Below are 15,560 nucleotides of genomic sequence, written 5' to 3'. Positions count from 1 at the left end.
ATCCCTGTCACATGCTAGTATAGCCCAATGGCATATTGGGGGCTCTGTCAGGGTCAGGGGAATGAGGACCATCATTGTTGCTGCTTTTGGCATATTGAGTATTCCATGGGTAGCTTGCCAGGCTCTGCCGTGCGGGCGGGATACTCTCAGTAGTTTGCTTGGCTCTCCAAGAGGGATGGAGGCTTTTGGGGAAGCCTCTAATCACATCTACATGTGTTCCCAGTCAGGCATATATGTGGGCAGGATACTCTCGGTAGCCTGCCGGGTTCTCTGAGAGTTAGAACTAGATAATAAGGCTGCATTCACGGGCGCGCACTTCCAGAAGCTTGGTTTTATAGTCTCTGGATCTTGGCCATTGATGGGGTTACTATTTTAAAAACAGAAAATGGCTATGAGATGAGATATAGAGATATCAGTGCTTCATTTTAAGGCCTAATAAATTATATGAAAGTTCTGTTCCTTCTAATGTAACATATCAGATACTACTGAGACTATTTTCTGTTTAAACTGCATCTGTACAAGAATTCTGCAAATAAGCCTATTGATGTCTTATATACATGACTAGTTTGTCAAATGTAGGGTTTTATAAATTTTTATCTTTGTATACTGATGCTTCTCAACCCTCTTTGATTGTGACTAGTTAAGGACTAGACTGGTTTTGATTGGTGGTATATGGAAATGCATTGCATTTCTTTTCATTTCATAGCTTCTTTGTAAGGCTTGAATGCTTTTGTGGACTATATATATTCCAATTAAATAGCAATTTTTTTCCACAAAGCAAACTTTGACTGATTTTTTTTCACTCTCTTAAAAGGATCCTTCTCAGCCATTGGAGTGGAGGCGTTTTGCCCGAGCTTCCTGCGGGCAGGATTTTTAAATAGCATCCAGGCCCCAAATCCAGTGCCAGGGGGAGGATCTTTACCCCCCAGGATTCCTGCTGGTAGGTATTTCAGGTGAATTTCTTTGTCATGATTTACAGAAGTAGGACTATGATAGTTGATAGAACCATAACGCGAAAATAAAGATTTCTAATATACATGGTTGCAAAAACTGCAAATGAATTTTCAGTGAGGGAAACATATTTGTGATGCCTAGTGCTATGAAAATGCTATGAAAATTGCATAAGTGAAGTTAAAGAAAACTCTTTAACCTGAGTAGCAAGTCAGCATAGAATAGCCTCTTCTGGGGAAGTTGTTATACAAATAAGTACTAAGAGGTTCATATCCTAAATTTGTAACTCAAGAACAAAACGAGGATGGATGTAAGCCACTTTACCACTTAAAATTTGCCAGAAAAGAGAATTAAAAACTAAATGTTATTAGCAGAAAGAGCATTTCCATATCTGGGTGAGTTCATAGAGATTTAATTAAAGTTCCATTTCACTAACAGAAAATGATTTGATGAAAAGCCAGAAAGTAGCAAATTTGGAAGACAATTTTGAAAAAGAAAATTAATGCCCTGTTTTCCATAAAACTACCAATCTGACCAAAGCCGTATTTTATCATTGAGAACAAAATATAGTCTATTCAATATTTGAAAATGTAGTTTCAAAGCTTAGTAAATTGTTTTATAGATTATCCATGATGAATCACAAATTGTTCTTTCTGTTATTTTGTAAAACATACACCTTTATTTCTCCCTAGGGAAGACAGAAAAGCCATATTACATTTTATATGTGTCTTAACAAACTAGAATTAGGGTGCTTATTTCTTGGAGTTTTTAAAATTATAATTCTTCTGGGGGGGTTTGATCATAATTACTAATTATGCTATAAATTATGCTAACAACAACATATTCAAAGGGCTAACCCAGTCAGCAATGTAGTGGGAACATTTTTAACAGCTTGGGAAATTCAATTAAAACAAAATCCAAGAAAACACATTTCTTGGTTTTCTTAGCAAATTATGCCAACAAAGCCTAAAGTGATTAATTTAACATTTTTCAGTCTTCAATTAACCTTACCTAAATAATTAAAACATAGAAAAAGTAACAGGTAATAAATATGCTTTAGTATCATTTAGTTTTTATCACTAATTACTGAACTGATTGGAGGTTTTGTGGCAAACAATTACACCAACAGAGGAAACAAAATTATGTAAATTGAGAATTAGTACTATTAATTCTAATGAATTTTGTCACATTTTTTCTTCCTAAAAACTAAATGGTTATCCAGGTGCTGGGTGCACAATGGATAAAGCAGCAGGCCTTACACATAGCCAACCTGGGTTGGACTCCTAACATCACATTCTGTCCCCTGAGCCTGCCAGGGGTCACCTCTGAGTACAAAAACAGGAATAAGTGATGAGCAGAGTCAGGTGTGACCCCCAAACAAAACAGCAATAGCACAAAAGTTTTGTCATTTTTGTTGCAAAGAATTGGGAATCAAAATCTACATAAGCTATATTGACTGAATTTATTGCAAATATAAGAATGTAATTTCTGTATGTAATATTAATATCATAGTAGGTGGAATCAAAAGATTGAACAGAATGACTTATAGATTAATGGATTAATTATTAGATCTCAATGACAATTCTTGGTGGATTAGGTATGACTTAGTAAAAATTGCATTACAAAGTTAAGTAGTGATTTGGCTTTCACTGTTAAAAAAAGCTTTTATCATTTAGCTACTAAGAATGACAGAATCAAGATTATGTTTCTATAATACATACACGGAAACTTTCCAGAGGGATCTAAAAGGACACTGTAACCCACCACCCTAGGTGGTATGCCAAATTTCTCTCACATAAAAGAGAAAACTTGGTTCATTTTCCATAACTAACATGCAAATCAGGTGTAACAAAATTGCTATACAAATGTATGGATCTAAATTTGTACACGTTTCCTCAAACTGAACTTAACTTGCTTTTTCTGGCTCATACACATTGATAAGTGATCCCCGTATACTTTTTCTATTATTGTACAGTAATGATTAATATGATTCCAAAGGTCATTTTGACTTCTATTCAAGTATAGCATATTTAGCAATAATTTCCTCTAGGATTTTTATAAAGAAGAATGATATTGTGGGGTTTCATTGTTTCATATATTTAAAAAAAACTGAAAAAGTTTTCTTGTTATCTAATAGCTGCTCCAGGTATGGGCTTTCAATTTGAGAACAGGAAGCAGTTTCTCCTTTGCCCAGTACCATGACCCTTCAAATAGTTGGCCAAAGGTCCATGCCCACAGGGCAGCTATTAATTTTTTTTTAGCATTGGACCAGGTCATAGTATTTTGAATGTGTCATGAGATATTTCCTATGCCATTCAAGGAATCATTTAAATTATTTGTTCCCAATTACTTATATTAAGCAAATTTAAGTGATATATGTGACAGAGACTTATAGGAAATTATTTCTTTACATTCACATAAGACTAGTGTTAGAGCAGTATTTTTATGCTGACTACAATAATAAGGGAATCATTAAATCCTGAGGCCCAGAAAGCAAATAACCTAGAGATCTGTGTTTATGTAACCATTTTCGATTGGTTTATATTACCTCTCTCATTTCTAGAATGACCAAAGGGCTATTTTTATTATTATTAGTTTAAAACAAGAAAAACACCAGGAAGTTTCTGACTGAAAGTCAGTTATAAACATACTTATATATAATGTCTTTCACGTGCTAGTCACCCTACTGAAGTAAAAAAATCAAAATAGAGAAGGAAAGGAAAGAGGAATGGTGTTAAAAGAGGATGGGAAATGAAAGGAGAAATCAAAATGGCTTAAAATGATACCCATTATTTACCCTCTATTTTTTATCTGTTAAAATCAAATTTTATCATTGAAAATAATTAATGTCCCTCTTCTAAATATTTATCAGGTATATACTATACTCTCAGATAACAATACATTTGCTTCATTTACTCCATCTTGTTATTTTGGGATGAAGTTCTATACGTAAAACAGTATTTGAAAGAGGGACTGAACTTTTTATATACATGCCTGAGAGCAGTTTCTCAACCAATGGCCACATGCCCCCCCGCCCGTGGGATCCCAGAATACTTCAAGAGGGGCACCAGTGAAAACAGTAAGAAGAAGAGCCCATAGTGAGATGGGAAAACACAGGAAAGCAACACAGTCAGACAGAGGGACCAGTCACAAAAAGGATGAGAACCATTGCTTTTGAGTGCTGATATACACAGAGGGGGTCTTGTACTATAAGACTCTACCTTTCCTCAGATCCTTTGTACTTTCATCAGTTCCATATGATTATCATGCAAAAAGCAGCAGAGTCAGAAAGTCATTGAAAATGAAAATTATGCAATGACAATATAGTAGTAAAAAGGATGTTTCCTTGATTCAGTCTTCTCTCTCACTTCAGGGCATTAACTATTTGATATCATGCCATATATTGATATCAGATCAAAATATAAAATGTTTTATAAGCCAGTTTTATTTGTAAAGGTAAAGGTAAAGGTAAAGGTAAAGGCCCTCCCGTTGTTCATCGATTTGCTCGAGTGGGCCCAGTAACGTCTCCATTGGAGACTTTGTTGTTACTGTGTTTGGCATATCGAATACATCACGGGTGGCTTGCCAGGCTCTGCCGTGTGGGCGAGATACTCTCGGTAGCTTGCCGGGCTCTCCGAGAGGGGTGGAGGAATCAAACTCGGGTCAGCCATGTTGGCTGCGTGCAAGGCAAAGCCCTACTGCTGTGCTATCGCTCAAAAATTTTATTTATAAGTGGTTGAGATTATACATGTAAAGGCATAACTGTTATGTAATAATCTTGAAAATAGTATCTTAGGTTGAATATGCTTCATCAACAAAATTTCTAACTTTCATATTTTTTCAGTTTTCTATTGTAAAGAAATTGAGAATTTTTCTTGTGACTGAACTTGTACATAGAGATCTGGATTTTATATTGAACTCCTCTGTATGCCTTAAATTAATAGACATTGTCAATTATACTTTCTAAAAATGTGTCTGTGAGAAACTAGCAAGAAAGCTCAAAGAGCATCACCTGGCATGTGCGGGCCCCAAGTTGAATCCACAAAATTATATGTCCCCTGAGCCCTGGTGATAAAGCCTGGTGGCCCCTGGCCCCTGGCCCCTCAGTGAGCCACAGACCACTGGACCCAAACAACACTGCATTGCCAGACACAAGCATTTAAGTGTCTGCCTTGCACATCTGGGAAAGTCTCATGGAATATGGCCCCATATTCCAGGCTCACTTCTTCGAAGTCTACCCCCCTTCAATTAAAAAAAAAAGGTCAAAATAGGAGACTAATGCCCAAAAATAACCGAGATAAGTACCAGGAGGATTACTCCATGGCTTTGAGAACAGCCACACACGCTAGGGGAAAAGGCAGCTCAGATAGAGAAGGGAGCACCAAATAAAGGGTGTTGGGAGGTTCCTCTCAGGATGGGAAATGCGAGAGTAGACTATAGTCCGAACAAGATTGACATTCAATGTCTCTTTTGCAAACCACAGCACTCAAAAGGAGAGAGATAACAAAAGGGAATGCCCTGCCACAGAGGCAGGGTGGGATGGGGGGGGGTGGGGGTGGGAGGGATACTGGGACTGGTGGTGGTGGAGAATGGGCACTGGTGGAGGGATGGGTATTCAATCACTGTATAACTGAAACCCAAGCACAAAAATTTGTAAGTCTACAACTGTACCTCATGGTGTTTCACTAATAAAAATTTAAGGGGAAAAAAAAGGTCTAGAAAAGATTGCGGGAAATAGGCAGTATTTGGAATTTTAAAATAGAAAATTTTTTTAAAGAAATCAGCATTCTAAAAAAAATCACTTCGTTTCAATTTGGCATTTCAAATTTCAAAATTATTTTTATTGATCATAGTCATTCTAAGAATGATGATTTTCTATTTGCCTAAATTAATCATAAACCAAAAAAACTTTTGCAACATAGATGAAAGATCAGAGACTGGTTCAATTTTTAAAAAATCTTCAAGAGGAAATTTTTTCCTACTCGAAAGGTACACATTTTGTATGTCTTTGAAGGTGAGGCTGTTTTCAGTTACCCTTGATAGATGTGTGAGAGTAGGTGTTGTAACTATTTCAACTAAAAGATAATTATAAAATAGGTAAATGTACCAAGTAAGTACCAAAGTAAATGATTGAAAATATAAACTATGCTTTAAAAATACTTCTGCCTAGTTTCTTCATTCCTGGCTTCTCTACTCCCTGCTATCCGCTATATTTCAAACCCCAGTGGGTCCTCAACACCCATATGCATGATTCTCTCTAAAGAGGACCTCTCTAAAGTTTATGCAGCTGCAGCCTTCAGACGAAAACCCTTCAGAACAGAAATTATTTAAAGACTGCATGGAGACTTTGAGGCAGAACTGGGCAGGAGACCAAGATTATTTCAATTCAGGACAGAGCAGATACATATGAAGCAGGAGTCTCTGATAAAGAAACAAAGATAATACACCTAACCAACAAAAGCCAGAGAAGATAGCATGATTGATAACTAGACCTATTAAAGGTTAAAGGTTAAAGGCCCTCCCGTTGATCGTCGATTTGCTCGAGCGGGCCCAGTAACGTCTCCATTGGAGACTTTGTTGTTACTGTGTCTGGCATATCGAATACTCTCGGTAGCTTGCCGGGCTCTCCGAGAGGGGCGGAGGAATCGAACTCGGGTCGGCCATGTTGGCCGCTTGTAAGGCGGACGCCCTACGCGCTGTGCTATCGCTCCAGCCCAACTAGACCTATAACACAAAAAAATTTCTTTAAAATTTTTGCAAAACAGCTCTAGGCTAGAAGATTAGGTAAAACTACCCTTAGGGATATAAGATACTCTCAAAAACTAGTATAAGAGAGATAAACTAAATAAGGTTTTTAGTGAGTAAGGTTAATAAGGTTTTTAATCAATTTACTGCTTAAGTTAGTGGGTTCCACATAGCCTGCATATCATCCTTTGGTTCTTTGACTTTTTTGAAGAAAGTACACAGAAAGTTAGAAAATGATTAAAAACTGAAGAAAGATAGCTTGAAGCTAGCACAAGGAACAAGAAAAGTCAGTATATAAAGATATACAAAATTGAAGATGTAACTTAAAGCTTCAGACGACATTCAGATTATGAAGTCTTTAATCAACTGCAGAGTTTATTAGTTTGAAACCTCCTTGGAAAGTTGATCCTGATACAGTTCTTTGACTCGGATTCCTTTTTTGACTACAATTTGTGTTGCCTAAAAATAACAGGTTTTCTTCCTGAATAAAATGTATATTTGATAATATGTTATTGTTTGCCTATAATTTTAGGAGGTCAGTGACCATCCTGAAATCCATAAATAAAGAATTCCTGGTTCTTGAGAACCCAAGTGTTTTATATATAAAGTTATGTTTGACTGACACAATTGAGCTCCACTGCTTTTATGTAAGAATAACTGCATCAAAAAAAATAATAGCTTCAGAATACATTTGATATCAAGCTCTTGAACATTTACAAAAAGAATTTCCATTTCTTCATGCCAAAAATACATAAAAAATCTATTAAAGTTCTTTAAGTAATTTCCATATTTTTCACTAGATCTTTCTCACTATATTCAGAATCTTTAAATAGTTTTAGCCTTTGCCCTCACCTATGCCTTGGCTATGCCTTATTATTAGCATGAATTCTTTCATCTTAATATCAATTGGATAAGTCTGAATTTTGAAAAGTCAATGCCATATATACACATAGATTACATGAATTTAAATTCTCCATTAAGAGCATACCAATTCCCTGGTGATCTTCATGTTTTGTTCTTTATTTTATCTTATTACAAATTGTGCCATTGATTTTGGTTTCATTCAGATAAGTTATCAGTACTTCAAATGATTTATCTAAGATTCATTTTCTTCTTACAAAGAAAAATTCTGAGAAACTTTACACAACTTGCTAAATTAACTGAGCCTCCCTGTGGATCAATATCTAATCCATGTATTATTTGGGATTGTTATGTCTATGTATTTTCACCATCATTGGAAATGAGAAGAAAACCAAGCTTCTCAAAATGCCTCTTTCTCTCCAGGGTGCCACATTGATTCCAATAGAATAGCAAATATGTATTTGCAGGCTACTAAGAAACTTCGGAACATAAATTAGATAGGGATGGGTAACCCTGTTATAAAACACGTCTCATGTCAGTGTTCATTCTTTCACCTGTAGGATAAAGCACAGAGGAACTTGCTCTGTAGCTTGGTGCTGGATTTTCAAAGTTCTATTCAACAGTAATCTAACAGAATGTATTAGCAGAGTCAAACACTTTTTAAAATAAAACCTGTAGTAAGTATTGCAGGAAAGATGCACAGGTTCTTTCACTTCTAATTCCTAAAATTGACTCTTATCTGGAAAATTGATGGAACCCTTAGAACTTGCTTAAAATTGTCTGGGGAAGGTGCCTTCCACGCTGCTCTTTTACTCTTTGCTGTGGTCCTATAGTTTCTTAATTATACCCAGTATGTTATGCTCTTGTAGGCACAGAAAATTAAAGTAGAAGTTAGACATATTCTAACATGGAAAAAAAAACTTGTCAAAAATAAGTGAAAAGGAAAGAAGAGTTTAAATAAAAATAGCATGTTTAAGAACATTCTCTGTCAAACACTGGTCTATACCATGGTCTATACCATGGCAGTAGAAAAAAAAAAGTCAATGAATAAGATGTCATTTTATCTACATTATATAAACACTGAATCCTGAGAGATCATACCTTTTAATCTAAATTTTATTGTCCTTCTGCATTAAAAGGACTTCCTTGTCATTTATCTGCACCATCTTGTACTTCTGAGCCAATCAGATCTGTCTAAATTACTCATTACACATATACTGCAGATTAAGAAATAAATTATAAACATTTGAAGCTCCCATCATGAGGACAAGGAGACTGCTTCTGTTTTGTACAACACAATCTAGTATCATGTGGAGTTTGCATTTGCCAACTCTAAATGCACATTTTAAAAACATATACCTTTGATAAAAATATATTTTTTACAATTGATAGTGTCTTGCAAAAATAAGTGCTTTTATTTCTCAGTGATACATAAAATAAACAGCTCAACTTACAAAAAAAAAAATCATTGCATGGGGGCCGGAGAGATAGCGCAGCAGGTAGGGCATTTGCCTTGCACGCGGTCCACCCGGATTTGATCCCCGGCATCCCATATGGTCCCCTGAGCACTGCCAGGAGTAACTCCTGTGTGCAGAGCCAGGAGTAACCCCTGTGCATAGCCGGGTGTGACCCAAAAAAGCAAAAAAAAAAAAATTTGTTGCATAAAAGGTTAAACAAGTAGTGACTTTCTTAGGAGGAAAACAACAAATGAAGTTGTTGGTTTGTGCCATATGTTTAATTCATTTAGCAAATGTTTTCTCTATTATAATTTAAGTCTCACCATAAATAATGTCTGTAGTTAGTATTCATTAAGTATACCCTATGTATAGGTTTGATTTTAATTTTTCTGTTAATTTTAATTTTATTAATGAATGATTCAATTGACCTTAAACCTGAATATCTCGAATATTTGATCAACTAGATAATTATAATACACATTTGAAGCCAGCATCTGAAATGCTACTGGTAAATATGATTGATAACTTGCCTCCCAAAACTACAGAGCTCTTTCTTAAAACATTCAGAATGTGCTAATAGTTTCCCCAATGTCTTCTCTTGTGCAAAACCATGTCTTACTGGTGTTCTTAAATATTCTAGTTATGTACACTTACAACTAAGATTTTTGCCTACTAAAACTTTTGTCCTTTTAATCTTTATGTGAAAATGTTGCCAAATCCAATTTCAGTTGCTTGCCACTTGAAGTCCAATATACACACAGAAAACACAGGTTTATCCAGTTGATAACAATCCAAGAAGAAAGTCCACTTAATAATTTAGAAAAAAAAAAACAAAAACCTTTTTGACTCTCCAGGTTGGTTTAGTGACTTATCTAGAGCTGATTGGAAAAGTAAATTAGGATAAAGTGAGCCTGAGGGAGGATGGAATAGATAAGCTAGATAAGCTTCAGGGGTCATTTCTTTCTTTTTTTTAAATGTAGGAGTACTGCTATTTATTCAGCCACTGATTACCTGATTGAATTGGGCATGAACTCCACATTACTTTTTTTTTGTTTTTATAATTTTATTTATTGAATCACTGTGAGAGCAGTTACAAAGCTTTCGGGTTTAAGTCTCTGTCATACAATGAAACACCTGTACCTTCTAGTATGTCTTGCAAAATCCCCTAAGGTGTTAATTTTTCATGAATCAATTCTTTATCAATTCTCTTAAGATTCCTATTATTCTTACATTGTTCCTTTTAAAGTTTCCTTTTAAAGTTTCCTTTCAAAGTTTAAAGTTTCTACTCAGATGCTTTTAAAGTTTCTACCTCAGATGCTATTACTCTGTTACTAAGGTTTCTTCAAATCTGAATAATAATCTAGCTTGATAGATATTCTTGGTGAGGTGTTCATTGACCTTTTGTTTTGTTTTTACTAAACTCCACCTTCCCAAATGGCCTGAGTTTATTTGTAAGGCTATTGTGATTCTTACGGGAATTTCTTTGTATGTAAGTTCCTTTTTTTTTTTAATTTTTAGCACCTTTTTTATTTTTTTCATTTATTTTATTTTATTTTTTTTATTAGTGAAACACCACGAGGTACAATTATAGACTTATAAATTTTTGTGCTTGGGTTTCACTTATACAATGATCAAGTACCCATCCCTCCACCAGTGCCCATCCTCCACCACCACGGGTCCCAGCATCCCTCCCATCCCCCATCCCCCCCCCCCCCATCCCACCCTGCCTCTGTGGCAGGGCATTCCCTTTTGTTCTCTCTCTTTCCTTTTAGGTTCTGTGGTTTGCAGGATAGGCACTGAGTGGCAATCATGTTTATAGTCTACTTTCAGCATGCTTCTCCCATCCTGGGAGGATCCTCCCAACACCCTTTATTTGGTGCTCCCTTCTCTATCTGAGCTTCCTTTTCCCCTAGCACTCGTGGCTGGCCTCCAAGTCATGGAGCAAAATTCCTGGTGCTAATATCGTTCACTCCTGGGTGTTAGTCTACCATTATATTACTTTATGTTCCCCAGATGAATGCAATCTTTCTGTGTCTATCCCGCTCTTTCTGACTCATATCACTTAACATGATACTTTCCATGTAGTACCACTTGTATGTAAATTTCATGACTTCATCTTTTCTTTTTTTTTTTCCCTTTATTTTATTTTATTTTTTTTAAAGTTGTAGATTTACAATTTTTTGTGCTTTGGTTTCAATTATACAATGATCAGATACCCATCCCTCCACCAGTGCCCATTTTCCACCACCATGGATAATATCCCTCCCACCCCCATCCCCCCATCCCCCCTGTCTCTGTGGCAGGGAAATCCCCTGTGTTCTCTCTCTCCTTTTGGGTGTTGTGGTCTGCAAAAGAGGCATTGAGTGGCAAACATGTTCAGTCCATAGTCTACTTTCGACATGCATCTCCCCTCCTGGGAGGATCCTCCAAACATCCTTTATTTGGTGCTCCCTTCTCTATCTGAACAGCCCTTTCCTCTATCTTTTCTAACAGCTACATAGTACTCCATTGTGTAAATGTACCAAAGTTTCTTTAACCAGTCATCTGTTCTCAGGCACTCTGGTTTTTTCCAGATTCTGGCTACTGTAAAGAGTGCTGCAGTGAACAAACAAATGCAGATGTCACTTCGACTATAAATTTTTGCCTCTCTGGGATATATTCCCAGAAGTGGTATTGCTGGGTCAAATGGGAGCTCAACTTCTAATTTTTTGAGAATCGTCCATACTGTTTTCCAAAAGGGCTGAACCAGTCGGCATTCCCACCAGCAGTGAAGGAGGGTCCCTTTCACACCACATCTGCGCCAGCACCGGTTGCTTTTGTTCTTTTCGATGTGGGCCAGTCTCTGAGGTGTGAGATGGTATCTCATTGTGGTTTTGATCTGCATCTCCCTGATGATTAAAGATGTAGAGCATTTTCTCATGTGCTTTTTTGCCATTCAGATTTCTTCTTTGAGAAAATTTCTGTTCATTTCATCTCCCCATTTTTTGATGGGGTTGGATGTTTTCTTCTTGTGGAGTTCAACCAGTACTTGATATATCCTTGATATCAACCCCTTGTCAGATGTGTATTCGGCGAATATCCTTTCCCATTCTGTAGACTGTCTCTGTATTTTGGTCACTGTTTCTTTTGAGGTGCAGAAGCTTCTTTGTTTAAGATAGTCCCATTTATCTATCTCTGTTTTCACTTGCTCAGCCAGTGGCGTGACGTCTTTGAAGATACCATTAGCTTCAATGTTATGGAGAGTTTTGCCAATTTTGTCTTTAATGTACCTTATGGATTCTGGTCTAATGTTGAGGTCTTTAATCCATTTTGATCTTACTTTTGTACGTGGTGTTAGGCAGAGATCTGAGCCCATTTTTTTTGCATGTAGCCATTCAATTTTGCCAGCACAATTTGTTAAAGAGGCTTTCCTTACTCCACTTCACATTTCTTGCTCCTTTATCAAAGATTCGATGATCATATGCTTGAGAGGAGATGTCAGTATATTCAACCCTGTTCCATTGGTCTACGGCTCTGCCTTTGTTCCAGTACCATGCTGTTTTAATTATTACTGCTTTGTAGTAGAGTTTGAAATTAAGGAGGTTGATTCCTCCCGTTTTCTTTTTTCCAAGAATTGCTTTAGCTATTCGTGGGGGCTTATTGTCCCATATTAATTTCAGGAGTGTTTGCTCCATTTCTTTGAAGAATGTCATGGGTATTCTTATAGGGATTGCATTGAATTTGTACAATGCTTTGGGAAGTATTGCCCTTTTGACAATGTTAATTCTCCCAACTCAGGGGTCATTTCAAAGGACCTGTTTTTTTTTCTCTATTTCTTATCTCTCACACCTCCATTCATAGCTGGACATAGATCAGCATCAAATACACAGTATACATGTTTTAAGATGGGGCTGGAGTGATAGTACAGTGGGTAGTGCATTTGCCTTGCACACAGCTGACCCGGGTCCGATTCACAGCATCCCATATGGTTCCCTGAGCACCGCTAGGAGTAATTCCTGACTGCAAAGCCAGGAGTAACCCCTGTGCATCACCAGGTGTGACGCAAAAAGAAAAAAAATTGGAGCAAAGCAAGAGTCAAGGGGGAATAAGAGGTTATAAGATGAATATTTGAGGAGCTGGAGAGATAGTATTGGGGGCAAAGCTCTTGCTTGCATTCAGCTAATCCTTATTTGAATTCTGGCACCACAAATGGTCCCTTGAGTACCTTCAGGAGTGAACTTTGAAAACAGAGACAGGAGTAAGCCCTGAGAAATACTAGTTCTTACTCAAAAAAAAGAAAACAAAAACAGAATGGAGTCTTTAAAAGTTTGATTACTTGCTTACAAAAATAATAAGATGATTTAAAATAAAATTCATTGGGTACTGGATCATTGTATAACTGAAACCCAAACACAAAAATTTGTAAGTCTACAACTGTACCTCATGGTGTTTCACTAATAAAAATTAAAGTTAAAATAAAATAAAACTCATTTGTAAAGGAACCTTAAAATCATGACCCCAACCTGCTGTTTAGGAGCTAGGGAATGCAAAATGTAGAAATTTTCCCAGTTAGTTATTTTAACACATATTTCCTGAGTCCATTATTACATGTCATTAAAAGAGATAAAATAAGAGAATAGCAGTACTAAAAAATGACGAACCCCTTAACCTTAGTTTAAAAAAACTTATTAAGAGGCAGTGGAGAGTGGTGTGGGGGGAGGAATTTCTCACTAGAAGTGACGTAGGGGCACCTTTCTGATACAGGTTCGTGAGCACATTGGAGGTGGTTAGGTACAGTAATTTTGTACCTTGATACCATAAATTCTAACACAGTTAGAAATGCTAATAAAATATGCTAATAAGAGTAGAACAATAAAATTATACTAATAAAATCAATAAATAAGCACTTTTAATTAAAATCCTAGAACTCAGCAAGAAAAGAAGGTTGTTAAGAGCAACACAGTCTATAATGCCTCCCCAGGATTGTGTTTCTAAGGTGAGGCTTGGAGATTTAAGGGAATTCCTCTCTCTCTCCAAATGACTAATAGAGACAGTTATTATTTGGAGGTAACCAAGAAAGTCAAGCATGCAGATTCGGAGCCATAATTCCTGGATTCAAGCCCCATTTAACTATTGTTCACATCTGTCCTGGATAAGTTGCTTAAACTTTCATCACAATGGTAATTTTACCTGTAAAATTGAACTGGTAATTGTAGTCACCACAAAGGGTGATCTGAAGATTAAATGAATTGACACATATAAAACCCTTAGAGCAATGCTTCACACTCTGAATAACTTAATTTTAAAAGTCACATAAATATGTGCTGATTTAAATGTAAGGCATGATTTAAAATATCTGCAAAAAGATTTTGTGTAGTAAACCAAAAACACAGAGAGCATGTAATTATGTGCAAAATAAGCAATTTTATTTCATTTTTACTTAGATTTTTACGTAGATTTCCAAGTCATGAGAAGTCACCCCTGTGTTTTGCTCACTGTTACTCAATGGTAATCGAACATCCTATTCCTGGATAATCAATTATTTTTTTCACAGTTGCAAAAAGTCACAAATCAAATAATTTCAAAACATGCCTTTAATATAATCACGATCATTATACTACTTCATAAATATGTGGGTAATGCAAATCAAGAAAGTTATGATTTAAAACTCCAGTCTTGTTAAAATTTGCAATATGGTTTGTGTCATAATGAAAATGCAGTCTAACATCAGGCATCTTTGGCGGTAACTTTCATTGTCAACAAGATACTTCTAGTTAAGAAGAAATATTTTTGCCCATATGATAATTTCCAGTAGAAAGAAGTACATTACTGAATATTACTGATGTTAATTGATGCAGATGGTATGCCACTGCTATCTGGAAGTGGCAGGAAAATTATGTTTAATTTTGTTAGCCTCACACCATTCATTGAATCTAAAACAAATCTAGATTAAGAAATGCTACTGTTTTCATAAATGCTGATCAGTCCTCTGAACTTGTGTTCCGTTCTTTATCACAGGATAGAATAATTTGTTTTTAAGCATCTCCCCACAAGTATCTATTTTAGCCTTTTTCTATCTGGATCACTTTTGGATTTTTTTTCTTCAAAAAATAAGTCTGGTTGGTGGATGGAACACATCCTATGATGCTCAGGAGTGACCCCTAGGAGAGCTCAGGGGTCCACATGCAGTGCCAAGGATTGAACTAGGACTATCCACTTGTAGTGTTAGAATCTTCCTTCCAATACACTCCGGCTCTTCCAAATTTTTATTGAGGAGTCAAGCAAAGCATAAGCAGAAAACAATGGTGTTAATACTCTCTTACAAGTATATATAGCCTCACTGCTTTCTGCATAAAATGTTCCTACACAATTGCGCCATGCCAATTCTACATCGTTAACATTCCTTCACTTATACAGGTTCCCTTCTTCCCCTTGGCAATTCTCAGTTCTCTCTGCCTATCTTGTTTTCACTGGCCATTGTATGTTCTCTCGCTTTGTTTCTTTACACTGTCCTTATGTATAAACAGGATCATCCAATATCTATCTTTCTCTTTCTGCCTCACTTTG

The 15,560-nt window shown here is 36.3% G+C and overlaps 1 protein-coding gene across 1 annotated transcript in view; it reads left to right on the top strand.

Annotated features, from left to right (window-relative positions):
* The window catches only part of EPHA6 (EPH receptor A6), a 984,716-nt gene that overhangs the window by 776,001 nt on the left and 193,155 nt on the right, over positions 1-15,560 (top strand). The window contains 1 exon segment of the mRNA XM_056138519.1: positions 815-944. Within this exon segment, the coding sequence (XP_055994494.1) occupies positions 815-944 (130 nt within the window).

This window comes from Sorex fumeus, unplaced genomic scaffold (genome assembly GCF_029834395.1).
Source record: "Sorex fumeus unplaced genomic scaffold, SorFum_2.1 ptg000129l, whole genome shotgun sequence".
NCBI lineage: Eukaryota > Metazoa > Chordata > Mammalia > Eulipotyphla > Soricidae > Sorex > Sorex fumeus.
The sequence above is the reverse complement of the archived record's forward strand: the minus strand, read 5'-3'. Positions and strand labels throughout refer to the sequence as shown.